Source organism: Molossus molossus, unplaced genomic scaffold (assembly GCF_014108415.1).
Source record: "Molossus molossus isolate mMolMol1 unplaced genomic scaffold, mMolMol1.p scaffold_m16_p_6, whole genome shotgun sequence".
Taxonomy (NCBI): domain Eukaryota; kingdom Metazoa; phylum Chordata; class Mammalia; order Chiroptera; family Molossidae; genus Molossus; species Molossus molossus.
This window is the reverse complement of record NW_023425399.1, coordinates 69493661-69520324: the sequence shown is the minus strand read 5'-3', so window position 1 is coordinate 69520324 and position 26664 is coordinate 69493661. Positions and strand designations below refer to the sequence as shown.

The 26664-nt window shown below is 41.3% G+C and overlaps 1 protein-coding gene across 4 annotated transcripts; it reads left to right on the top strand.

Annotated features, from left to right (window-relative positions):
• The first annotated feature begins 12625 nt into the window (after positions 1-12625).
• Positions 12626-20954, top strand: TGIF1 (TGFB induced factor homeobox 1). 4 transcript variants are annotated; one of them, XM_036244782.1, is made up of 5 exons: positions 12626-12808; positions 12915-13115; positions 13230-13560; positions 19156-19379; positions 20155-20954. In XM_036244782.1, the coding sequence occupies exons 3-5, from the start codon at positions 13545-13547 to the stop codon at positions 20728-20730; spliced, it is 816 nt and encodes a 271-aa protein (XP_036100675.1). In that variant the 5' UTR covers positions 12626-12808; positions 12915-13115; positions 13230-13544; the 3' UTR covers positions 20731-20954. The 4 variants fall into 4 exon arrangements, with proteins under 4 accessions (XP_036100675.1, XP_036100676.1, XP_036100674.1 ...); XM_036244783.1 differs by lacking the exon at positions 12915-13115; XM_036244781.1 differs by lacking the exon at positions 12626-12808 and having other exon boundaries at positions 12827-13115.
• Positions 20955-26664: the final 5710 nt, after the last annotated feature.

The following is a 26664-nucleotide window of genomic DNA, read 5'->3' as shown; positions in this document are numbered from 1 at the left end:
GAGATAGTCTAATTAAATACAAGTGTGACCCTAGACTGGCTCTTAGTTTAGAAATTTTTGTTTCTTATGAAGGACAGTATCTGACAATTAGCAAATTATGAGTCCGGTCTGTATATTGAATAATACTATTATATTAATGTTAGTTTCTTAATTTTGATAAATGCATTATGTCGGAGGAAATCCTTGTTCTTAGGAAATACACACTGAAGTATTTTGGGTTTAAAGGGCAACATATCTTCAACTTATTCTAAAATGATTCAGGAAAATAGACATATATGTGGGAAATGAATGAAAGAATGTGTGTGTGTGTGTGTGTGTGTGTGTGTGTATAAAATAATAAACCACATCTGGGAAATCTGGGTGGTGAAGAGTATATGGGGGAGTTCTTGTACTATCCTTACCAATTTTATGTAAAGCTGAAATTATATGAAAATTAAAAATTACAAAAGTAAATGAGGCCCTAGCTGGTGAGGGTCAGTTGGCTGAAGTGTTGTCCCATGCACTGAAGGGTCTTAGGTTCAATTCCCAGTCAGGGCACATGCCTGCATTGCGGGTTTTGATATCTGGTCAGGGTACATCTGTAGGGTAGTCAGTCAACTGACTGACGTTTCTCTCTCACAGCCATGTTTGTCTCTCTTTCTCCCTCTCCCTTCCTCTTTCTTTAAAATAAAAAATTAAATAAAAGTAAACGAGGAAGTAAAATTAATTCTGACACATACAATAACATAGATTGACCTTGGAGACATTATGCTAAATGAAATAAGCCAGACTCAAAAGGACAAATAGGGTATGATTCAACTTATATAAGGGACCTAGAAAGGTCAAGTTCATAGAGACAGAAACTAGAATAGATGTTGCCAGGGGCTGGGGGCAGGCAGAATGGGGAGTTATTGTTAAATGGATGCAGAGTTTCAGTTTGGCATGATGAGAAAAGTTCTGGAGCTGGTGACAGTTGATGATGATAGCACAATGGTGTGAATGTACTCAATGACACTGAATTGTACATAAAAATAGTAATCTGACATTATGTATTTTTTACCACACATACAAAAAAAGTAACAAGGGTTGAGAGGCCCAGATTTATACTTTAACCCCACAACACCAACCTTACTTCCCAGAACTGATTACAACTGCAGTTTCATTCTACAAAAATATTTACGGAACAGCCTGCTTCCTCACCAGAGATCTTGTAACATCTTGCCAATCAAAGTGAGAAAGCCTGTTTAAATAATAGTGATAAGCTGGTTTAAGAGGTCATTTTAATCACTATAGTAATTGGCCAACAACCTGTTTGCAGGGTGACACTTCCAAGGATGCTGGTGACACTGAGAAATCAGGCATTTTGCAAGCCTTTCCTTTTTGCACCCTGTGACCTCTATAGTGTGAACAGGAAAAATAAAGCAAAGTAAAATAGCTGATTTGTACAGTCTAAGTTCCGGCACCAGCCTGACCTGAACTAGGCCTATGTTCTCATCTAGGTTACTCATTATTTTTTAATAGTATAAACAATGGTAAAGTGTTTTCTATACTTTAAGTGTTTGTAGTAATTGCCTATACAGTGTCAAATATTAAGGCACAGTAAATCTTGTCTTATTTTTAGAAAGGTAAAGTACCAAGTGAAAAAATGACTTCCTTTTTCACATCCACACTGAAATTTCAAGACTTTAATTTTTTAAAACCCTATCAACCAGACTCTGCCTCTAATTCATTCTAGAGAAAACTACAAGCTTCATCTTTCTAAAGTGTTACCAAGTTGTCATTTCCTACAGAATAAGGCCCTGACCCCACCTCAGTCTAGTAATTTGACTTTAACATACTTTTTTTTTTTTCTTTTTTTTATCCTCACCCGAGGATATTTTTCCATTTTTTGTACAGATAGAGTGGGAGGGAGAGAGAGAAAGGGGAGAGAGAAACATCGACGTGAAGAGACACATCGAGTGGGTGCCACCCGCACGACCAACCAGGGCCGGGGACAAACTTGCAATCGAAGTACGTGCCCTTAGCGGGAACCGAACCCGGGTCTCTCCGGACCGCAGGCCGACGCTCTAACCGCTGAGCCAAACTGGCCAGGGCTTAACATACTTTTTTAAGGTTTGCCTTCTCTGACTCCCTTCTTATGTATCCATCAGATTAGACCACCAAACCTTGGAATAAATCCCTCAAAAGTGTAATTGGGGACCAAAGAGTACACCCAAGACTTTATATATACATTGTTGAGTTGTTCTCTTACCAGCTTTGAACAAAAGGCCTCCTTTTCCCCAAATCCTTGTCAACTCTATTCCTTCAGTTTTTGAAATTCACTTAACTACACATCTTTTCTCCTCCTTTGAACTCCTAGCACATTAGACTACTTTGCTTACTTATTTTATTTTCACACAAACTAGCTTAAAACTTTGCACATAGTACCCATTCAAAAATATTTGTCAATATCTGTCAAGTGAATAATATCACTATCTCAGTTCACATGTAGAACCAGTAATTGTACTTAGACCCCAATGCCAAAGATAGGCATCTTTTTTTTTTTTTAACTTAAAAAAAATAACATCTATTGCTTTTTATGATGATAAAAGTGAAAGAATTCAAGCTCACTGCAGAAAACTTGCAAACGAGTGAGAAGCCATAATCCCGAACTCGGACATAAGCATTATTTACATTTAGGGCTACAAATAGGCAATCTTGATGCAACAGATGAAGCTGAATCCTAGAACTACACACTTTTATTTTTGTTTTGTTTTGTTTCTGTGAACATTCAACTAATGTCAGGAGTGGATGTAGGTTAGAATGTGGGTTTAGAGGCCCCCAGGTAAAAGAAAATACAACTTCAATTTCATTAACTTGAGAGAAAAAGTACAAACTCTTTTTGCATGTCTCCAAAATTTCTCAGCTTTATTTCTCAAGAACAATCAATAACTGGGACTGACTACTCTGTGTGAATAGGAATGGCAAGGGTGGAGGTGAGGCATTCTACTTCTATGGCTAAATCAATGAGGAGTGAATATACATTTCCTATTCCAGTATTTAATTTTTTTTTCTAGTGTACACCACCTGTTAGCAGAAGAGGATTTCTTAACAGTAACTTAGTTAAGACTTCTTTATATAACTTGAAGACAAACAGAATATTTTTTCTCTGGACTAAAGTTTATTTTGCATTAAAAAAAAAAAAAATCCTAACCAAAGATATGTTTCCACTGATTCCAGAGAGAGAGAAAGAGAAACATTCACCCATTGCCTCCTGCATGGGGATCCCAGGGACTGAACATACAACCAACTATGTGCCCTGACCAGAATCGAACCCACAACCTTTTGGTGCGTGAGATGATGCTGCAACCAACCGAACCACCCAGCCAGGGCTATTTTGCATTTTATACAGCAATGGTTTGATTATAATTTGCAAAATAATAAAAGATGTATTTGAGGGGGCTGTATTAGAGAGAACTAGGAAGAGCACTGTTAGTATGAAAAACAGGGAGGTTATTTTGTGAATTGGATTCCAAAGCTACAAGGAAGGGCTTGTATTTCAGATACAGGACTTCTCAAGAATTCTTCGAGGCTCAATAAAATGATGATACAGGCAAAGCATTGTGGTTACAGAATCATTAGTCCTTTTGGAAAATGTACTTTTTGATCAAACAAATAAGAAGTGACAAGTGACTAATCAAGTGGAAGTTTGTGTAGGCTTTTGCTGTATTCCTTCCCATAAGGAGGCTGGTAGGATGAACATATTTTATTAGATGAAAGCAAAGTGAACCTAACTCAAGAAATCTAGATCCCATTTTTCTTTTCTTTTTTTTTTTTTTTTATCATCCTCACCGAGGACATTTTTTCCATTTTTTTTGTTGTTCAGGTAGAGTGGGAGGGAGAGAGAGGAACAGAGAAAGAGAGAGAAACATCGATGTGAAAGGGACACATCGAGTGGTTGCCACCCGCACAACCAACCAGGGCCGGGGAAAAACTGCAACCGAGGTACATGCCCTTAGCGGGAACCAAACCCGGGTCTCTCGGGACCGCAGGTCGACGCTCTAACCGCTGAGCCAAACCAGCCAGGGCTAGACCCCATTTTTCAAAGAGTTGTTTTGTTTAGGTTTTTAAACTAAATGGGATTCTTGTGAAGTATAAAATATTTAGGACAAATAACAGATTTGTAATTTCCAATGAAAGATAATGTATCTAAGAGTTGAGAGAGAAGAGAGAGAGAGAGGAAAGGAGGAAGGAAATAAAAGGAAGAGGAGCCCAGCTGGTGTGGCTCAGTGGTTGAGTGTTGACCCATGCACCAAGAGGTCACCGGTTCAATTCCTGGACAGGGCACATGCCCAGGTTGTGGGCCAAATCCCCAGTGAGAAGCAGCCAATCGATGTTCTCTCTCATCAATGTTTCTATCTCTCTCCCTCTTTCTTCCTCTCTCTCTAAAAGCAATAAACAAAAAAAATTTATTAAAACAAAGAAAGGAAGGGAAGGCAGCAGGGGGAAGGGAAAGGAAGGGAAGGGAAAAGAAGGGAGAGAGAGAGAGAAGGGAAAGCAATTCTACTTTTTCAAACTTAATGGGCAGAATATTGTTTTATAACTTTGTAATAAGACTTGTTGTGTTTTTATATTATCATCTTGCAGTTCTGGCTGAAAACAACTCCTTACTGGATGTATCAAATCTCTCTAGACTTTGCTCTCACATTTCCCCATTCTTGTTTCACACACAAGACAAGAAAATAATTGACTTTACAGTTTTTGTAGTCATTACTTTTGTTTTGTTTTGTTTTTTTCTTTTCTTTTTATCCTCACAGGAGGACATTTTTGCATTTATCTTCAGATAGAGCGAGAGGGAGAGAGGGAGCAAGAGAGAGAGAGAAACATCAATGTGGGAGAGACACATCAAGTGGTTGCCACCCACACGATGCCAACCAGGGCAGGGGACAAACTGCAACTGAGGTACATGCCCTTAGCGGGAACTGAACCCCGGGATTCTCTGGTCCACAGGTCAACACTCTAACCACTGAGCAAAACCAGCCAGGACTGTAGCCATTACTTTTTTAAAAGTATTCTTTTTGTGTAGTTAGTAAAGTAAAACAGTATTTCTAGCAACCTCAAAATGAAATACTGGTTTGGTGATCATGTTTCCTGAACCAAAAAGATGTCAGGGCAAATTGTTCGACAAGTTCAAATTAGGAGAAATGAAAATAAGTATTTGAGGGTAGGTTGTTCAAAAGAGAATATTTACCTCAGTTATTGGTTAAGAGAGGCTAGCAGAACTAAAAGCCTTAAAGTACCTTAAAGACAAAATGTAATTTTTCTCTCTGGCATTAAGAAAATAGGAACAGAAATAGCTAGAAAGGAAATTAATAGGGCACAATACTGGGACTTCTTAGCCCCATTAGTAAACAAATCATTTATACTAGGGAGTAAGTTAATGACTAGGCAAGCCAAAACATTAACTATAAGAGTTTGTCCAGAAATGATGGCTGGGATTTGCTTCAAAATTATATGGAAAAGAAGGAAATATGTGAGGGTATAGATGAAGCAAGAGTGGCCATGGTTTGATAATTGTTAAAACAGGGTAAAGAGTTATGAGGGGATTTATTATACTAGGATCTCCACTGTTAGGTATATTTAAATTATTCCATAATAAAAAGTGAAAAAGCAAAACAAACAGAAGCATTCTGAGTATGACAGAGTCCTTATTTCTGAGGTCACCTGGCTATTTTTAAGGTTTTTTAAAAAATAAAATTGATTCAGAACTAGTAGACATGTATGTGCGTTATTGCCAAGCACAAACAAAAGAGAAGAGAAAAATCTGGACTGATTTAGACATCTATTTCTTCCTTGACGAGGAGCCCTGCTAATTTACTCTGTAAATGTGTTGCTGACGATAGCTTCCAAAATGGGTGGGAAAAAGAAAATAAAATGTATATAAGTTTCAAAAATAAAGTATATCCAAGTAGCTTGGAAGTGAATATGTTTTCCTCCCTTTTCAGGTAATATGGAAGAATTGTTTTGGCTTTTGTGTGACATCCTGTGGAGGCCTGATGAAAACACTGGGAGATAACAGATTGTTCCCTTTTAATAATATGGCAGTAGAAGAGAAAGCCTTTACATAAATGTCCCATGCCTTTTAGGGGATATGCTGATTCCACCCATACACTGATAGCATTTATTAATTCATTTTTGGGAAAAGCATCTTGCCCTATTTTTAAATGTTGTAATGCTTGGCCAAATTTTCTGTAAAAATTACCTGCATCAAAATTAACTTTCCCAATTTTGCAGATTTGGTCATCCAATTCAATAATGTAAATGGTTTGACAGTCTTTGTTATTATTTCTTGTAAAAGGCAATGAATAATGAGCTCCTGGGGTGCCATTGGGGGTTATTCACACTTGCTAATGATTAACTACCCACAGCTCCTGAACTGCAGAGCCAGTTTTAAAGGCCCTCAAAACAACTTCGTCCTATTTTAGATACCTGCTAGGGGGAGGGGCGTATATCGGATTTGCAAAAATCCTGCTAATTCAAACCAGACCAAAGCCTAAATATTCGATAATTGGGGATTGGTACATAAATTACATTCATAGTTACAATCTATTAGTTATTAAAAATGATGATGGTAGACATGTCTTGCAAGAAATGTCAAAAGAATTTATGTAGAGAGAAGAAAATAAGATAGGCCAAAAACTCAGATCTACATAAAGAAAGGAAGAGCACAGAAGAAGAAATAAGTGAAGGTAAAATAAAATGATGATGTAGGCCCCCTGCACCAGTCTATGATTGAACACTTGCCTTCTACAATTTCACCTCAAATGACTTTCTCTCTCTCTCCCCCCCATTTCAGGCTTGTACAAGAAAGTAGAAGATGAAAAAAAATATATAGCCTGCTTATGCATCCCATTCCCTTCCCCCTGCTCTTCCTCCAAAGGTAGCTGTTGTTAACATTTCCTTGAGTATCATTCTAAAAAATACAGGCATAAACATTTTTACACAAAAGGGATAATACTATAGTATTATGTACATTGCTTAAAAACATAACCCTAATCAACATATTATTAATCATTCCATATCAGCTCAATCCGATTTACTAAATTGTAATTACTATTTTTATAATTTTTTTAAAAAATTTTTATTTGGATTTTTTTTTTTTTTTTTTTTTTTTGGTGAACTGCCTACCTATATACTTTGCATAATTTTTTAAAAACAGGATTCTTTTTTTTTGGTGATACGGGCCCCTAGCGGGAACTGAACCTGGGACTCTCTGGTCCGCAGGCCGACGCTCAACCGCGGAGACAAACTGGCAAGGGCAAAACAGCATTCTTCTTTCCTATGATTTATATGAGCTCTTCCTATTTTAGGTAAATTGGACTGATTGTGCCTGACATGTGCTGCAATACTTTTTTCCAGTTTCTTTGCTTTTAAAAAATTTATGGATTTATTCCCCTCAAACATAGTTTTTTCTTTTTAAACAAAATGCTTATAAACATTTACATATTTTATTATTTTTCAATTTTGTGTCCTGATTAGAAAGGCCTTCACCATTCCAAGATCATAATCATGCTTCCACACTACTGACATTTTGGACAGGATAATTTTTTCTTGTGGAGGTCTGTCCTCTGTGCAGTAGAATGTTTAACAGCCTCTATCCACTAGATGCAGTAGCTTTCCCTCCTCTCTACTTGTCATGACCAAATGTCTCCAATGTCAGATGTCCTTGGGAGGCAAAATTGTCACACATACTCCATCTGGAGAATCACTGTTATAGAACGTATTTGGTGTATTTTATTTTATTTTATTTTTTTCTTTATTGATTTTAGAGAGAGAGGAAGGAAGGAGAGAGAGAGAGAAACATCAATGAGATTGGTTGCCTCCTGCATGCCCTTCATTGGGGATTGAGCCCACAACCTGGGCATACACACTGGCCGGGCAATATTTGGTGCATTTTAAATTACTTTCATATTTCAATCTTTGACTCAATGAATTTTATTTTTGTTAAAGGAGTGAGACAGAGATCCAGCTTTATTTTCCACTAAAAGTAGTCAGTTGTCTCAATTCAATTAATCCCTGATCTGAAGAGCCAACTTTGTCAAAATCTAAATCTATCTATATATTCTAATGTCTATTGTTCTTTGTTTCCTCTTTATTTATTCTCAATATAAAATTTATACATTTTAATTTTTATTAACTTCAAAACACACTTTAATATTTGGAGGGGATTCCCCTGTCCTCCCCCACCCCAACTTTCTCTTTTAGCATTTCCCTTGCTATTGTAAGATTTGTAATATTTATGAACTGTGGCAATTTTTAAAAATCCTGTTAGCATTTTTATGGAAATTGCTTTAAACTTAAAGATTGATTTGGGGAAAATAAACATCTTTCTGTTTTTACTACTGCATCTTACTAGAAACGATGTTATATTTTTTATTTTACTTGTCTTTCTTCATGTCCCTCAGTAGAATTGTAAAGTTTTTCTCATAAAACTTGCACATATTTCTTGTTAATTTTATTCCTAGATATCATCATTTTATTGCTATTATAAATGGGTCCTCTACAGCTTTGGAAAGATAAATGGAAACATGTGAATGGATTAACTACATTCGTGGAAGTAGGAGAAAGGGAATAAGTTAAAATCTAGTATGGTATTCTGAAAGTCTTATTTTAGTGGGATTCAAGTTAATAGTCAAATAAACAAATACTGTAATTTAAAGTGTGATGTTATGGAAGAAATAAAGAAAGGATTGAGCTAGATCTGTGGTTCTTAACTAGAGATGATCCATCCCATATCCACCCCAACCCCACCCGGGGCCTATTTCCATCCCCTCTGGAGGACATCTGGCAATGTCTGGAGATGTTTTTTTGTTTGTCACATTTGGGGGATGGGTGTTACTGACAAGTATTGGTTAGTCGCCAGGGTTGCTGCTAAACATTCTACAATACACAACAAAGAATTATCTAGTCCCAAATGTTAATAGGACTCTGGTTGGGACTCTGAGGTGGATAGTAGCAGTGGGGATACCTACATTTAGGTCAGGATATTATAGACTCTTGGACCATCTCAGGCTGAGGGGACTTGAAAACAACAAATAATAATAAATCCCTTACATATGTGTGTAGTATACATATGTACATTTGGAGAGTGAAGAGAGGATTTAAGAGTGCTTTCATATTTTACTTTGTGTACTTGTTTCTTGCTTGAATTTTGGAGCACACCCTTGCTCTTTTCTTTTTCTTTGGAATTAGAAAATGAGAAAAGAAAAAACAAATGCACAAAAAGCCAGCAGGCTGGAAGAGAGCCTTTTGTAAAACTATTGGTAGATTTCAAAGAAGAGATTTTGGAACAACCCCCAGGTGTTCCGGAGGCTCTGGTGCCATCATCTGAGCTATACTGCCTTCCACATCTATTGGATCTTCCACCAAAGAGTGACAAAGAACACTTGACTTAAAGCCAGATAATGTATGCCCAATACTTGGTTTTACACCTTTTAGCTTTGTTATATTTGCATGTGTTATTTAAGTTATATTGACTTTAGGAAAAAATAATGACCTACTTTACTATACTATTAAATAAGGTCACTTAAGTGTTTCATAAACTGTAAAGCACACTACAGATATATGATGAGCCCCAAAGAGGGTAAAGGCTGTGCTCAACAAATTATCTTTTTACTCTGTCCCCTTGAGTCCAAATCTATAGCAAGGACAAATGAAGACTGGGCTTCAGAGGAAAAAAGACGGGAAGGGAAATGCAGGGTAGGAGAAAAGTGATTACAGACTAAAGTAGTAGGACGAGTTCCATTATTCGTGTAAATAAGAGTGGAGATAATCCTGATGGGGCGATAACATCATAAATGGTTGTAGCCCAGCCCCAGGCCCTTGAAAAGGCAATGGTCAGCTTTTTTATTTTTTAAGCAGACCCTTGACCTGAGATGTGAAGGAGTGATTATAGAATCCTTGTGCAGTGTTTGGAGTCCAGCAGTCTGCACATTTAAAAAATATGTATCTGTACCCCAGAGACTAAAAGCAAAAGAGATCCAAGACAGAGTGAGTCATCATTCCTCCACCTAGATAGAGCCCGATAGAATTCATGCTTAATCAATGGTTGTTGAATAGATGAATGAAATACATTCTCCGGTGGTTTCATGGACCTGGTATTAAAATAACTGGATGCATTGATATATTTTTTGTTTGTTTTATGTGCCTTTGAAGAGTTTGCAGGCTGTGAAAAGTAACTTAAACAACTCAGTTTCTTTTCTTGGCCTTTAGGCAGCTTGAGAAGATAAGCCACTAATTGGAACGATGTGTGCCTGGAGGGAAAAAATAAGGGTGAAAAACGTTTATCAGCAGTATCCGTGAGCATCAAGCATACTCTTTTTTTTTCTCACGCAATTTTCCAATTTAATTAACGTTCATATGAATGCAGCAAATAATATGTAGCAAATGCGAATCCATATAATTTTTAAAATTAAATTTATATTTAGCACTGGAAAGAATCTTAAGTCATTGGATCAGTTTTACAGAGAGGCCCTACCGGAGACACTAAGGAATCGACAGAGCCAGAACTAAAACTTGTTTTTCCACCCTGGGAAAAGCAAATACCGTAAAGAAAAAAATATCCTAAGCAATTACGGGTTTTCCAAGCCCAATCTTTCGGGTTGTTTTTCTTGCCTGTGTTATGCAGACTCCAGGCACTTTCTTCTCAGAATGAACCAGCAATTCAAAGCTCCAAACAAGTTTGGGAATGAGCCTTGGGGATGGGGGACCTCTACCTGGGGAGTCATCACAAAGAAAGGTGCCCGCGTTCCCCTTTCGAACATTTCGCAAGCTTTAATAACGGCTTTGATATTATGCGCCCCGGCAAAAGGTGAGCATTGGCGGGATCAAACCGGACCTCCAACAAAAGAATTTGAAGTTCGACTTTTTTCCTTTTCGAAATTTGAAAGACATGCTGTGCTCCCCTCCCCCTCTAAAGTTTGTTTTCTAGCTGTAAACTCGCTTCAACACTCGGTTGCTTTCTCAGTTGCCTGAGAAGCGCAGTAATTAGCCAACTTCACTTAGACGAAAAAGAAACTTCTGTTTACAGAATGAGAGCCACCGCGTGGCCAAGGATAACTACGCGGAAGAAGGAAACATTTTTGTCGCGAGCTGCGGAAAGCGACCAGGGGGAGGGTTAAGGCGACCAGGAGGCGTGTTTTGTTGAGTGGCTTCGAAAGCGGCCGAGGCAGCCGAGGCCACCACTTTCGAAGTTAGCAAACAAAGCGTCTCCCCAGTAACCGCCTGGTTCCAGACAAGGCTCCTGCCACTCAGACCGCCGAGTCACAGCGTGGGCTTGCCCCCGGCTCCTCCTCCCTGCGTCTCTCCTCCCTCCTCTCCTGTTCTCCAACGGACATAAGCCACCAATCCCAGCAACAAACAAACCTTCAAATGCTAGAACGGAGCGGCCCTCTAACCGGCGCCCCCCACCCTCTCCCAGCCCACATCTGTCCCGCACTCAGGCGCAGCAGCTGATTCATCTCCAGCCAGGTTCAGGGAAGGAACTGCGCTTCAGCAAGTTGCAGAGTAGCTTTCAGGCTGTTGGTTTACCCCCGGACCAAGTTTCACTGCTTTGTCGTTTTAGATGTGTGTTCTCTTAGGTGCTGATCAGCCGGCAAACCACAGAAGAAAAAAATCGTAAGGTCGCTGCCTTCTTAGAGTGACGCTTTTCTCCTTGTTTATTCATTTAAAGTCATGTAATTGGAAAAACCACCCAAGCTTTGTAAACTCTGGCCCTTAATTCAGTCTCCCAGCGGGGGTGTCTTTTTTGGGGAGGGTAGTGGGTGGGAGGCTGGCTTTAATTTAATCCTAAAACAGAGGCTCCAAAGTCTAGTTAGTCATCGTTTGGCTGCCTCAGTCTTCGGGTTTAACCTCATTTCCACGGAGCTACTCCTGCCGGCTTCTCCATTGAGGTTACAAAACAAAAACAGCACAGAGCCGAAACTGGAGGCCGACTCAGGTGTTGACGTCTCTACTAGGGTTATTTACGGTTTTTGTTTTTTGTTTTTTTTTTTTTCTTCTCTTTTAAGTGATCAGGAAAGTCTTACTGTAGCATGTGACAGTTCGTTTACTTCAAAGTAACAGGACACACACGCGAAAACTAAACCCAAAGGAGAGGGCGGGGAGCGGGTATGCGTTTCTTGGAATCAGCTAAACAGCATCTGGTCTTAAGGGTAATTTCATCAAGGAACTCCTGTTGGAGTCTTCCTCTCAATCTAAATAAACCAACAGGAACATGTGTTTACTCAATGACTAGTTTATTTGAAATACCGGATGAGAGAAGGGGTCCCCTCGCAGAGTTTAAGTCTTAAAACTAGACTCTTTACCGAAACAGATGAGCAGCCCCTGTGTGGTCAACCTCATTCCATAAAGGCGGTAGCTGCTCGGGTCCAAGAATGGGAGTGTCAGGCCGAGAGGCAGCGGGACCGGAGCGCGCCCTTCCCCAGGCACAGACGTTTAAAGAGCATGTGAGCATGACAAGTGTCCATCGCAACGTGTTGGATTTCGAAACTGCCTTGCAATCCAGTCCGGAACTCTCAGCTTTAGCCCGGGGAACAGTCATTCGCCTTGGGTGTCTGTGTCTCATCCTCCCCCCCCCCCCCCGCGCAATGTAGCTATTAGAGGAAGAGCCCAGGGAGGAGAACGGTGCGAAGCGCCGCACCCGCGTGTCAACGGCAGCCGTGCATTCTGGAGGAAGTTGGTTCTTGTCCCGAATACTTTTCCAACGGTGCCCCGCCCCTTGAATCAGAAGCGGCTGTCTCCTCCGGCTAGCGCCGGGCCGTGGAGTGTGGGGCAGCTGTCAAAAACGAAAGTGAGGGCCTTTTCTTCCCTTGGGTAAAGGAGGGGAAGGAGGGAGCGGCCTGATTTCCATCTGTTGCAATTTCCTAACCAAACGCACCCTCGTCCGCCCGGGGAAGAAAGGCCCAAAGGAGAAACCCGGGACACTCGGCTGGTGTGGCCGCGGCCAGACGAGGGATGCGGGAGGCGTGCGCGCAGCAGGGAGGAAGGCTCGGGTTTCTGGGCTCCGCTGCCCCCACGAGGGATGGGTAACAGAGGCCCCCGGGGCGAGGAGTGAGACGGCGCGGCCGCGGCCCTCGTGCAGTCCTCCCGGCTGGAAGGTGCGGGGGAGGGGCGGAGAAGCGGCGGGCGGGCGGGCGGGGGACTGGGCGGGCGGCTGGGGGCGGAGGCAGGACCTCCTGTACCTTCCCTCCTCGCTTCTTTCACTCTGACAGCGCTGAGGTGCGCCGAGCAGGAGCGGGGAACAAAGGAGCGGCGTGGATAGGGGAGAGAGTTGGGCGAGGGAGAGCCTCCGGCCGGCTGCCAGAAGATCCCAGCAGGAGGAAGCCCAAGTGTCACTTGAATTCCACTCAAGAAGCGGGCGCCTGGGATCCGAGCAACTTGCTTAGCAGTAACTGCTGGAGTTCGTCCTACAAGTTACCGGAGAGTCCTCGAGGAAGGAGGACAACCGCTTGCCCCTTTCCCTCCCGCTCCTGCCCCCCCGCCCCCAAGACCCCAGCAGTGCCTCGCGCTGGAAGGGAAGCTCCAGAATGAAAAGCAAGAAAGGTAAGGAAGGCTCTGCGGGCTGTCGCCCAGGGGGCGCGAGTCCCGGGGAAACGTGCTCGCCGTACCGCGCCGGGCTTGGGGCGAAAGTGACTTGGTGGACTTTCCTAGCCCCAGGGCTCTCCCGCTGGAATCGCAGCCGTTCTCTTTGTTGAGGCAGCGTCTGAAACAGTAGTTGCCGTTTTCCTTCTAGACACAACACGAGGGGCTGTTGTGGGAAGATGGGCCGCTCCATGCTGCTGGCACGTTGTCAAGAAACACGCTCACCGCCTTGTTTGTGAGCCTCCAAGTTTCATTGTCTTAGTCGACACCCCACGCTCCGCCGAGTCGCCGCGTGGCTTCTCGCTCTTTCCTGCGGGCGGGGTGTGTGGGACCGGCACGAGGGGTACCCCCGCCTCTTTTCCCGTCGCGACCGGGGGCAGCTGGGAGTGTGCCTTTGTCTGAAAGTTGGGCTCGGATTCCGGGGCTCCTACTACCCCCCCCCGAGTTTGGCCCGGGCACTCTTTTCTCTGGGGCTGGGGTGTTTTCACAATAGAAGGAACTCGACTCTGGCCCCCAAATCTCCCCCGGGGATCGGAAACTTCGCAGAACTAGGCTTAAACATTCCTGGCCTCTCAAAGTTTTCCCACGAAGAATTTGGGGCAAGATGAAGAGTTAGGACTGAGGGCAAGCAGTTTAAAGCGGCATGCAGTCAGAATGAGTCCAAGTATGACAAACAGGCTTGGTTGTAAGTGCAAAGAGGGAGTCTGTCATTGTTTCCACGAAACGTTCTGGAAGCCTTACAACTAAAACTTGCCGACAGTCTGGGTTAAAAACAAAATAACACAGGAAAAGAAAAACTGCCACCATGAAAGGTCAAAGAATGTTAGCTCCTCTTGAAGTGAACTTTTGAGCCCCTGACGGGGAGGTACCCCGAATGTTCCATCTTGGGTCACAGTTGGCTTTTCTGTTGTGATTTATATGAAGTGGTTCAAAACAGAAGTTAATCACTCAGGGAAGCCAGCGCGGGGGAGGGGGCGTGCTGCTGCGCACGCGCAGGAGCGCCCCAGAGTTTTTGTAACTCCACATTCTTTCAGATTCGTCCCTCGAATACAGTTAACGTTAAAATGGAACAGCCTCAAATCCGAGATGGTTCCCCCGGTCCCGTTTTCACCCTGGGGTGCTGTTCTTTTGAGTCTGGGCTGGTGATTTTGAAACACGCCTCACCTCAGGTTTTTTCAGTGGGAGTAAAAGTAAACGTCAAAACCCGAGGCTTTCGTGGTGGTTGGTGGTAGGACTCCTTGCCGACCCCTCCCCATGGGACAGAGAGAACCAGAGGCTTGGAGGTTTGGCCACGGAGCTGGGCGCGGGGGGCTCGAAGGGTGGTCCCTGGAAGGCCGTGTTTACCCGCGAAGGACTGACAGGTCTCGATCCCGACTGGAGGGCGCTCGATCGCAGGCGCTGGGCTCAGCTGGAGTGTGAGTGTGCGCGTGGGGCTGTTTTTGAGGAATGGTCATTGTGAGCCGAAAGCAAAGCTGGGCTTCCGCCGGGGCGGGCTCCCACCGTTGCTGGGGCTCTGGAGAGGGAAGCGTAGATTAGCTTCGCGGGACCCGTCCCGTCCCCTTCTACCCCCACCCCCCGTCACCCATCAAAACGTTCTTGGGTGCTTTCTCCCCGCCTCCCACCAGGCCCTTCGCCTCCCCCCCACCCCGGCCTTCCAGGTGCCCCTCCTGGCGTCCCTCGCGGACCCCCAGCACTCAAGTGTACCTACCCGGCCCCTCCCCCGGCAGTGTTGGGGATTACCCCTCGGGTGCCCCTTCGGTCCGTGGCCTCTTGCCCCCCTCCGGGCCTCCCCAGTGTCCACTCCCCACCTCAGAGGAGCGAGGCTGGGAGCCGCCGGCCGCTGGTTGGGGATAACTCGGAGTCAGTGGCCCGGGGCGCGGCGGTCCTGCGGCTGAGCGCCGACTGGGAAACAATGAAAGGTGCGGTGGTGGAGGGGAAACTTTGCGACTGGTGCGAGCCGGTGCGGTGCGGGGAAGCGGACACCGCCAAGGGTTCTTTCCCTTTTCAGGTGTTCTTGGTAAATCCTATGGGGGCAGGCAGGCCCCCTTAATGTATAGATTCACGGCATCCTGTCTAGTTTCTTGTAATCTGAAACTCTCGCGGTCCAGGTTGTGCTAACTCGTACAGTTGGAGGGGTCGATCTCAGTGGAGCCGGAGGAACTCAGCAGAACAAAAGCTGGCTGGCCGTCTTCCCCCCGGCTCCTCCCTCTCTTCGCGGCCTCCTCGATCCTCCCCCCACTCATAACTCCACCCCCACCCCGGCCGACTACCTAGGTGGGGGCCGGCCTTCGGAGTCGCTCGGCAAGGACTCTGGAAGAAATCTGTCCCGCCTGGTTTGGTCTATTGTCTGTCTGTTTTATAAAAGTCCCTGAACATCTTTTCAAGTTTTCTTGAAAACAAAATCAACTTAAACTCAATCTCAGAGCCCGGGATTTGGGAAGACTGCTTTGTGATAATAGTGTCTCGTCTTAGAAAGCTGAGGATGCCAAAAAGATCTTCCTAAATGGCTTTAAGCCCAGCAGAAAGAAGATTCGTTGAGAAAAAAAAATCTCCCTAGCCTCTTTGCTCATTGTTTCTGACAGTGTGGAATTCTTGCTTTAAAATTGTCCTGTGGCTGTGACCAGCCAAGCACACCTCGGGTTTGGATTTTTGTCACTTTTGAGATGTTCTGATCAGGAAGTTTGTTAGGTTAGGTTTACTTTTAATCGTAAACTTTTCCTTTGATTATTCTTGTTTCCAGATTCTTTTCTAGTCTCTTCTAGATTTACAACCACTATCTCTCTGGCTCTCTCCCGCACACCCAGTTCCTGTTCAGAAAAGAAGAGCTTGCTTTATAGAGCTGTGGGAGTCATAGGCCATCTTTTGGCTTTCTAAACATTTTCTTGTATGTGGATGGAGATCCCCATAACCCCACCCCCCAACCACATTTTTTTAAAAAGTGCAAGCAGAGAGCAGGACGTTTGGAAACAAGTCGTAACCGGGAAACTTTTCAAAGGCTCTGTTACAATAGGAAATGAGTAACGTGGAAAAGTCTTTTTGTTTTTCCAAGTTGAGCCACAATCCGGAGGGAGAGTTTTAGTGAAAATAGTCCTGACAGCAGCAAACGTGGTTTGCTGCAGTGAAATATCAGCTGGTGTAGCCAAGAAACTGAAGTCTTAACTTCCTGTTACTTCAGCTTTTATGCACATATTGGAAATATTTGTTAAGAGGTCCAGAGGCCTGGCATTCATTTATTTAAATGAACTGAGAACAGAGTAAAGTCGCACTGCAGTTTGTTGTTGCTTAACTGAAACCTGCTTTTGTGTGTCACTAACCTTTTCTGAAAGATCAGGCTTCTTGTCAAACTTTAAGCAGATCAAAGTGCATGCTTCAGGGTTTTTTGTTTGTTTTAAACTCTGTTATTATCAACTTACAGCTGAGAATTCACTGTTTAATGAGAAATTTTCACACTTTTAAACAATTTATAATAGGGGAGATAGCTTTGAGAAGAATGTCTGGCTTTTCAGAGGCATTAAAACAGATTTGCTTTAGTTACTCGAGTATTTAAAAAAAGGTAGAGTTAAAAGGCTGATTTCTTTGCAAATGTAAAACATACTCATTTATACTTTATTAAGGGTTTTTTTTTTTAATAGCTTTTACCCACATTTCAATATAGGATTAAAATTTTCTCATCTCTTCAACAGTGAAAGCAGTTTCAGTTTTAAGTGTACCTCTTTTTTTTTTTTTAAACAGTTTAATGAGCCCTGGTCGGGTAGTACAGTTGGTTAGAGCGTCATTCCCACACCAAGGTTGCCGGGTTCCATCCCTGTGCACTCCATACCAGTGAGTGCATAAGTAAGTGGAACAACAAATCAATGTTTCTCCACCCCCCCTTCCTCTCTCTAAAATCAATAAATGAGTTAAAAACATAAAGCAGTTTAATGAAAGCTTCTGGGAAGAGAAATGGCAGATACATGGGAGTTAAAATTTAGGATTCTTGTGTGGTTTATTGAAGTCTTGAGCTAAAGTGAATTTCCAAGATCATCCTGCTCTTTTGTTAGAACTTGGTTTACTTTGTCTTCAGAAGGTCCTGCCTTTTCTGTGGACATTTCTCTAATGCCTTCTGCCCCCTACAGTCCAAAACTATGTGTCACCAAGTCAGACTCAATTACCTAGGGAGATATCTCATCAGCAAGTCTTTGAATGCATGGCTTTTTGAGTTTCATTGTGTTATTGAATGATTTGTCACCATGAGGAATATCCCATTTTTATTTCCTATCCAGGTAAACCACTCAATTAATTTGTGTCAACGCAGTTAAGAATGCATACCTTTACATTTTGTGTTATTTTAATTAATTTTTCTTTATGTAGAAATACTGATATGTTCAAGCATGCAATAGTTTATAATTCATTTATATTCTTAAAATATTACATTGTGTTCCAAAAACAGAATGTATTTCTTTATCACTAGAAGTTGCCCATGTCCTTTTGAAGGGGGTGGGGAGGGATGCTTTAATAGCATTTAAAGTTCTAATTTATGTTTAAATGTCTAAAAGGGCCAGGCCTGAATTTTTGTTGAACCCAGTCTGTGTGTGATTTAAATATCCTTTATGGTTTCTGAATTCTTAAATCTTGTGGGATTAAAGTATTTACAGACAAAAGAGCTGTTCCTTTGGGGTTGCATATTCAGTTTTCTTTGTCATGTAATAATTTAAGACAACTCTGCTTATTGATATGTAGTATTCTAGATTCAGATTAATCTGGCAGGTGAAGTTATGGAAATTAAACTTTCATTCAGTTTAGGCATCTTTGACCTCTTCTAAAGTACTAACAGAAAAATATTTTTGTGTAACAACACTGAAAATTTCATTGATTGTTTATATTTACTAAAAAGTGACTTGTACTGCCCATTAAAAGTAGGTGTCTAGTTTTCAATAAATGTAAGTAGCCATGAAAAAGAAATGACTCTGGAACTGGTAGAAACTTTTGACATGCACTTTATCTTTAGAATGCTACCTGAGTTAAGTGTGCAATTTTCCCTCTTTATATCAGTGAGAAAAATGTACGAATCTTCCCTTTTAGTCCAAATCTTCAGTGGAAGAAGGAGGAAGAATAGCATTTAAAATGTACAATAGGATACTCATTAGATTTATCCAAGATAGCAGTGACTTCAAAAAGAAGGTTGTTAGACACATTCCATCTGTTGTAGCACCTTTCCTGATACACAGGTGGCAAGCTGTTATTCACTTTGGGTGGAGCTTTGTCTCCTCTGTAGGATTACATGAAAGACTTCTGAGGATCATTCCAAAGGAATGTGAGAAGTTTAATCCTGTAGGAAAGTAGGTACTATAGGTACTCTAACAACTGGTTGAGACTCTAGAATATGCTTCTAATCAAATTACTTTTGAGACATTACATGTGCTGTGGTATTTCAGGACAGAAAATACTCACTGGTTCTTCCCCTGCCTCTCAGTAGTTGAGAAAACATGTTTACACTGAATGGTCAAAAGAGATGAGTTTTGCAGTAGGAGCTCTGCTGATGAAAGTGGTTGATATCCGGCCTTTGTCCTTTCCTAGGTGTTGCGGCCTCTGGCAGTGAGACTGAGGATGATGACAGCATGGACATCCCCCTGGACCTTTCCTCTTCTGCCGGCTCAGGCAAGAGAAGGAGAAGGGGCAACCTGCCCAAGGAATCTGTACAGATTCTCCGCGATTGGCTGTATGAGCACCGATACAATGCCTATCCCTCAGAGCAAGAAAAAGCATTACTGTCCCAACAAACACATCTATCTACACTACAGGTAGGGAAAAGGACACGAGCTATATGCACACAGGTTTCTTTTTCTTTTCTTTTTTCTTTTCCTAAAGTTATTTTATAGCATTCCTGTATGTCAAGTCATTAAGTGGCTCCCGCCTCAAAAAGGGGGGGGGGGGTATATCTTGTAAACTTTCTAGTGCTGATAGCTAATGACTGGCTATTTAGAGAAACAAACACTTGACAGTTGTCTGTCAAATAACGTTTCCTTTAATGCCTAAAAGAGCCTTCCTTTATACAACAAATATAAAAAGGAGGTTAAATCTTACTCTATTACCCAGGAAACTGGTTTGATATTTAGACAAGGACAGACCTCAGTGAGGTAATTCATGTCTGTTGACACAGTGATTTGAACTGGGAAAAATCAGTAACTGGGGGGAGTGGCCTTTCTCATACAGGAAAGATTTTCCTGTAGTTGATTAACTTAAATGCTGAGGCAGTAGGTACTCAGTTAATATGGGAAAGAGTCAAAAGGTAAACCTCCCTCTCTAAAATCATTTTTAGACATTTGACAATTTATACCTTTATCTTCCTCCTGAAAAGGTTTATGGATGATGAGACCAAAAAGGGAATTTGTATGAGAAAAGGAGCAGGTGTATGACAGAGGAGGCAGTTTTCTTTCTTGGCTGGGCTCGAATACATTGAAATAACTTTGTAAGTTCTAATAAACCTTCTTAAATGCAGAGAGATAATTATGCATCAATGGAAAGTTCGCAGAACATGTATGTTGAGTGGTAAAGCAGACACCCATATGATTTCAGGTCTGTAACTGGTTCATCAACGCTCGCCGCAGGCTCCTCCCTGACATGCTCAGAAAGGATGGCAAAGATCCAAATCAGTTCACAATTTCCCGCCGTGGGGCCAAGATTTCTGAAGCAAGTTCTGTGGAGTCAGCAATGGGCATCAAAAACTTCATGCCAACTCTAGAGGAGAGCCCATTTCATTCCTGTACAGCTGGACCAAACCCAGCCCTAGCAAGGCCACTGTCCCCTAAGCCGTCGTCTCTAGGATCAATTCTGGCTCGTCCATCAGTGATCTGTCATACCACTGTGACTGCATTGAAAGACGTGCCTTTCTCTCTGTGTCAGCCGGTTGGTGTGGGACAAAACACAGATATACAGCAGATAGCAGCCAGCAACTTTACAGATACCTCCCTCATGTACCCCGAGGACACATGTAAATCTGGACCAAGTACAAATACACAAAGTGGTCTTTTCAACACTCCTCCCCCTACTCCACCAGACCTCAACCAGGATTTTAGTGGATTTCAGCTTCTAGTGGATGTTGCACTCAAACGGGCTGCAGAGATGGAGCTTCAGGCAAAGCTTACAGCTTAACCCTTTTCAAGCAAAACAGTTCTCACAAATGTTATGGTTGCCGGGGTGATGGCAAGAGATAAATTGCATTATTTTATATATTTTTTTATTAATATTTGCACATGGGATTGTTCAAATGAAGCTTCCTGTTACTGAGATGTCTTCAATGGAATATAGTCATTCCAACAACTATAAACTCAAAGCTACTGTAGAAACAAATGTTGTTGTTTTTTTTTTATAATGTTTCTTGGTAGATTATTCATAATGTGAGATGGTTCCCAAGATCATGTGATTTTTTTTTTTTCCTCCCCTTCCCTGGTTTTGTTTTTGGTTGTTTTTTTTGTTTTTTTGTTGTTTTTTTTGGTGTTTTTTCAGACTGTGCAATACTTAGAGAACCTATAGCATCTTCTCATTCCCATGTGGAACAGGATGCCCACATACTGTCTAATAAATTTTCAGTTTTTTTTCAAACAAGTATGAATCTGGTTGATTGATGCCTTTTTTTCATGACATAATAAAGTATTTTCTTTAAAATTTATTGTAAACAGAGTGTTTTGTTGAGGGAGATGCTTCTTAAAAGTGATTAGGAATATATCACGCCAATGAGAGGAAGTTGGGGGTTGGGTGGAGTGTGAGTTAGGGGGGTGTCACCAGCTCTTTGAAGAACCATGGACAATAAGCCAGTATGTATAAACAGGATGTGTGATATTTACTCTTGATAGGAAGTATAAAGCTTTTCTTAAAACTGCATGGCAAATTGAAATGAATCATTCCATCAGAGTTTAGCTAACCACTAAATCCCTTGGTAATCTGCCCTGCATATTTTAAGACATGGTCAGTGTTGAAAAGAAAGGTCTCAAAGTACCTAATTATGGCTTACGGTTTCAGAAGTAAACAATAACCTAAACAGTCTCTCAGTATTACCCCTTTTTCATGTTATCCTTTAAACTTTACTCAGTGGTACAGTTAGATAAGGACTTTACATTCAAAGATCACATTAATTTGTATGGAAAACATCTTTTAAAACATTTTCTAAAGTGATTAAAATAGTGAGGTTCTATCTTCTGTGGGGCTGTTAATTAGGTTTGTTTTCTAAGGTCATGTATGTGAGAAAATAGTACCATATATAAGAGTTGATTGAGATAGACATTGCTAATGAAGCCAGGATGGTCAGAGGGAATTTGTGATGTTTCTTTCACTTATGGTTAAGCAGATTTGTCACATGCCACAAAACCATTCCTTGTAGCCATGCTTAGTACTAGGTGTTTTTGTTATATCAGTCATGTTCTTTTTAGCCCTGACCCAGCTATGAATTGTGTTAACTTTGAGGGAGCATCAGAGCTTCAGCATTATTTAAAGAATATAGAAAAATTCTTCCAAATTTAAATTTGTCTAATTTTGAAACTATTCAGAAAGTCTCTCCTGTAGAAAGAGCTAAACCCAAAGACTTTTTATAAATGAAAGAGAAAAATTTACAACCAGGAGGTTTTAAGAAAAATAGGTGAGGAAAAGGTGTGATGCTGTGGCCTGTTAGGGGCACAGCTTTTAAGGACATGTCAGCCTCAGGTGGGCTGATCCCATCTCAGGGTCACAGAAGTAGGTAAAACAAAAAAATGAAATAAAAAAGTATATAAAAGGAACAAAATAAATAAATAAATGTGAGATAAAGTTGATTAAGAATCATTACTTGCTCTAATAGCTAGATCAAAGACTGAAAGTCTTTGAGTAGATAAGAGAGACCAGCAAGTCATAAAAGGCTTCTCTAGTTAAGATGTTTTATGAATCACACCAGAGAGGGGAGAGAAGCAGCCACATGAGTGATTAAAGAAAATGTCAAGGGTCAGATGAAACCCAAAGATTTAAGAAAAAAATCACCCCAAATTGCCCATTACATTTTTCCCTTTTGAAGTTGATAAAGATACTGATTGATAATAATTTGTGTAATAAATGTAATAGAAAAGGTAAATATATTTTGAAAAATTTAAGCAAACTAGAAATTTTTATGCTTAATATTTTCATGGTATATCTTTTCTTTTGCTTATTTTTAACCCTATTTGTGTTTATAGTTTATCTATTTTAGAGTTGGGTCTTTTCTTTTAATCTAGACTAATCTGTCTTTTTTTACTTGGTGTGTTTAGTTGATTTACATTTAATGTAATCACTGATATGTTTGGATTTGTTTACCATTAGGGGTTTTATCTCCCTCTGTTAACTCTTCCTGCTTTTTCGGTTATATAAATATTTTTAGCAATTTGTTTTTATTTTTTTTCTATTGGTTTATAAACTATTCTCTCATTTAAAAACATTTTTTTTTTCTTTATTGATTTTAGAGAGAGAGGAAGTGAGAGGGAGAGAGAGATAGAAACATCGATGGGAGAGAACATCGATCGGCCACCTCCTGCATGCCCTCCACTGGGGTTCGGACCCACAACCTGGGCATTTGTCCTGACCAGGAATCTAACCGGTGACCTCTTGGTACATGGGTCAACGCTCAACCGCTGAGCCACACCTGCCGGACTATACTCTTATCTTTAAAAAAAATTATTTTTCAGTTACCCTTGACTTTTTTTTCTTTTTTTGTGGTACGTGCCCCTAGTGGGAACCGAACCCGGGACTCTCTGGTCAGCAGGCTGACACTCAACAGCTGAGCCAAACTGGCCAGGGCTCACTTGACATTTTTAATAGTTTCTTTGGGATTATAATATATATCTTTATTACAACCTATTTATGGTTATGTACAACTTTGTACATAACCTTGCAATAGTATATTTCCATTCATTCTCTCCTGTTTTCCTTTGCATTTCATATATATTATGGCTACATGATAAACCCAACAGGACATTGTTATAATTTTTGTTTAAACAGTATGTGTCTTACAAACGAATTAAGAGAAAAGCGAATGTGTGTATAGTCTTTAATGTTTTCTAAATATTTACCTATTTTTGAGGTTCTACATTTGTGTCAGTCTAAATGACATGTCATTTCTCTTCAGCCTAAAGGAATTTCTTGAGAATTGTGTGGGTATGTGGTCACAAATCGTCTGTTTTTGTTCATTGAAAATGATTTATTTTATTTTTATCTTTGAAGGATAGTTTCACTAAAGATAGAATTATGGGTTGATAATATTTTTGTTTCTGCTTTTTCATCATTGTAAAAGCATTATCTTCTGGTTTCCATTATTTTTTTAAATATGTTTTTATTGACTTTTTTTTTAATCCTCACCTGAGGCTATTTTTCCATTTATTCAGATAGAGTGGGAGAGGAGAGAGAGAGAAACATTGATGTGAAAGAGACGCATCAACTGGCTGCCTCCTGCACGACCCTGACCCAGGGGCAGGAGGAACTGCAACCATAAGTGCCCTTGGCTGGAATCAAACCCATGATTCACTGGTCCACGGCCTGGAGCTCTAACCGCCGAGCCAAACCTGCCAGGGCTGTTTTTATTGATTTTCAGATAGGAAGGGAAAGGAAAAGAGAAAGTTGATTGGCTGCCTCCTGCACGCTTCCTACAGGGTATGGAGCCTGAAACTCAGGCCTGTGCCCTGACTGAGAATCCAATGGGAATGGAACCAGGACTGGAACTGGAATTCAAACCGGGACCTCTTAGTCCATGGAACGAAGCTCAGTCCACTGAGCCACACCAGCCGGGCTAGACTTAGATTAATTGAGATTGTCCTACATGTCTCTGAAGCTCTGTTTTTCTTCAATCTTGGTTCTCGTTCCAGATTGGGTAATTTGCATTAATTTATTTATCTACACATTGGAATCACCTGGAAAGCTTAAAAAAAACCACAAAACCTGGTGTAGGTTTTGGGATTTTTTTTTTTAAGCTCCCTTTGTTATGCTAATGCTTAGACAAGTTTAGGAACCACTACCCTAAATAATTCTTTCTTTCTTTATTTTTTTATCCTCACCCGAGGACATTTTTCTATTTTTTGTATAGATAAAGTGGGAGGGAGAGAGAGGAAGGGAGAGAGAGAGACAGAAACATCGATGTGAAGGGACACATCAAGTGGCTGCCACCCGCACGACCAACCAGGGCCGGGGACAAACTGCAGCCGAAGTACATGCCCTTAGCGGGAACCGAACTCGGGTCTCTCCGGACCGCAGGCGGACGCTCTAACCGCTGAGCCAAACTGGCCAGGGCCTAAATAATTTTTAAATTAGCCATTGTTGTCCGGCGGTATGGTTCAGTGGTTGGGCATCAACCCATGCACCAAGAGGTCACTGGTTCGATTCCCGGTCAGGACAAATGCCCAGGTTGTGGGCCCTATCCCCAGTGGGGGACATGCAGGTGGTGGCCAGTCGATGTTCTCTCTCCTTGATGTCTATCTCTCCCTCTCACTTCCTCTGTCTCTCTAAAATATCAATAAAGGAAATAAATAAATAGGCTATTATTTCTCTCCATAAGTAGAACATTAGGAGTCTCTTTCTAGACCAAAACATTAAAAAAAAATTTTTTTATAAGTCTTTTGTTGGGGCATTAGATAATTACTGTGAAAGAAATGTAATTTGCTGTAGAATTATCACTCAAGTTAATTTATTCAGTTAGAGTTTATCAAATTTTAAAGTGGCACTGGGCTTCTACTATAGTCCATACAATATGTAAAGCCAAGCCACTAATAAGTACACCTAACATTGTAGGAAAGTAACACATGTGTTTGTATCAAACCAAAAAAATAAAGTTTATCTCTGGAAACTGTCCAGAGAGTGAGTTAAAAGCAACACTTAGAGATCTAGTTGTAAGTCTCCTTGGGCTTATTAAGAGGAGAATGTTATAATTCTGTTGCTTTAAATTTCTTCCCAATGATTTTTTGTTTTAAAATTTGATTTGCTTAAATGATTCTGTGGAAAGCTAATGTGTATGACACCAGTTAACATTTTCACCCCCAGTTTTTGTATATAGTAAATTTCCACAACATGGAACATCATTTATTTTAAATTATCTAATCAACAGTCCTTCCAATTGTAATGTTATATGTATTGAAAATCCACTATTGAAAAGAAAATGTTAGATTAATTTGGAAAGGACAAGATATAATATTTATCAAATATTTTATATTATTATCTTGATTGAACATTTTATGTGCATATCTCATTTAATCCTCACAACCCTGATGAGATGTTATTCCCATTGTGTATCTAAGGAAACACTCATTAAAGTTCAGCTGGTCTGAGGTTACCAGCTGCAGTAGAGCCCATATCCTTTGGGCGATTCTGCAACCTTAACCCTTCGACACACTGTGCCTGCAACGAAACAGCTGGAACCATCCCACTTTTATCACAGTATTCAGCAAAGGTTTGGTGGTTGCTTTGGCAGGTGATCATATACAAGTTTTATCTTCCAAGTGCCTCAATTTACTGTTCTGATTTTTATCGACCACTCTCCCCTTGCCCGTTTCATTTCCCTTTGGCCACCTTTGCTTCTCAGGGAGACTTGCAGGATCTGACACATCTTCCTAGCCAGAGCCTGAAATAATGAATTCTCCAGTGCCAAGAAATGTTGTGTAGCTTCTCATGTAAGTCTTAACACTTAATCTGTTCTTCAATGTATTTCATTTCTCTTTCTAAGTATTGACTTTTTGAGCCTGCGACCTTGGACTACAACCATTTTTAGCACATTTCTGTTTTTTTATTTTGACTGAGAATCTTTAGACTTATCCTAGTATCTATAGTTACTTTGTGCTGTTGCTTTCCACTTCTTCTGTACAAAAATGTCTTTTAGCCCTGGCCAGTTTGGCTCAGCGGTTAGAGCGTTGGCCTGTGGTCCGGAGAGACCCGGGTTCGGTTCCCGCTAAGGGCACGTACCTTGGTTGCAGTTTGTCCCCTGCCCTGGTTGGGTCATGTGGGTGGTGACCACTCGATGTGTCCCTTTCACTCGATGTTTCTCTCTCTCTCCCTCCCACTCTATCTGAACAAAATATCAAAAAATGTCCTCGGGTGAGGATTAAAAAA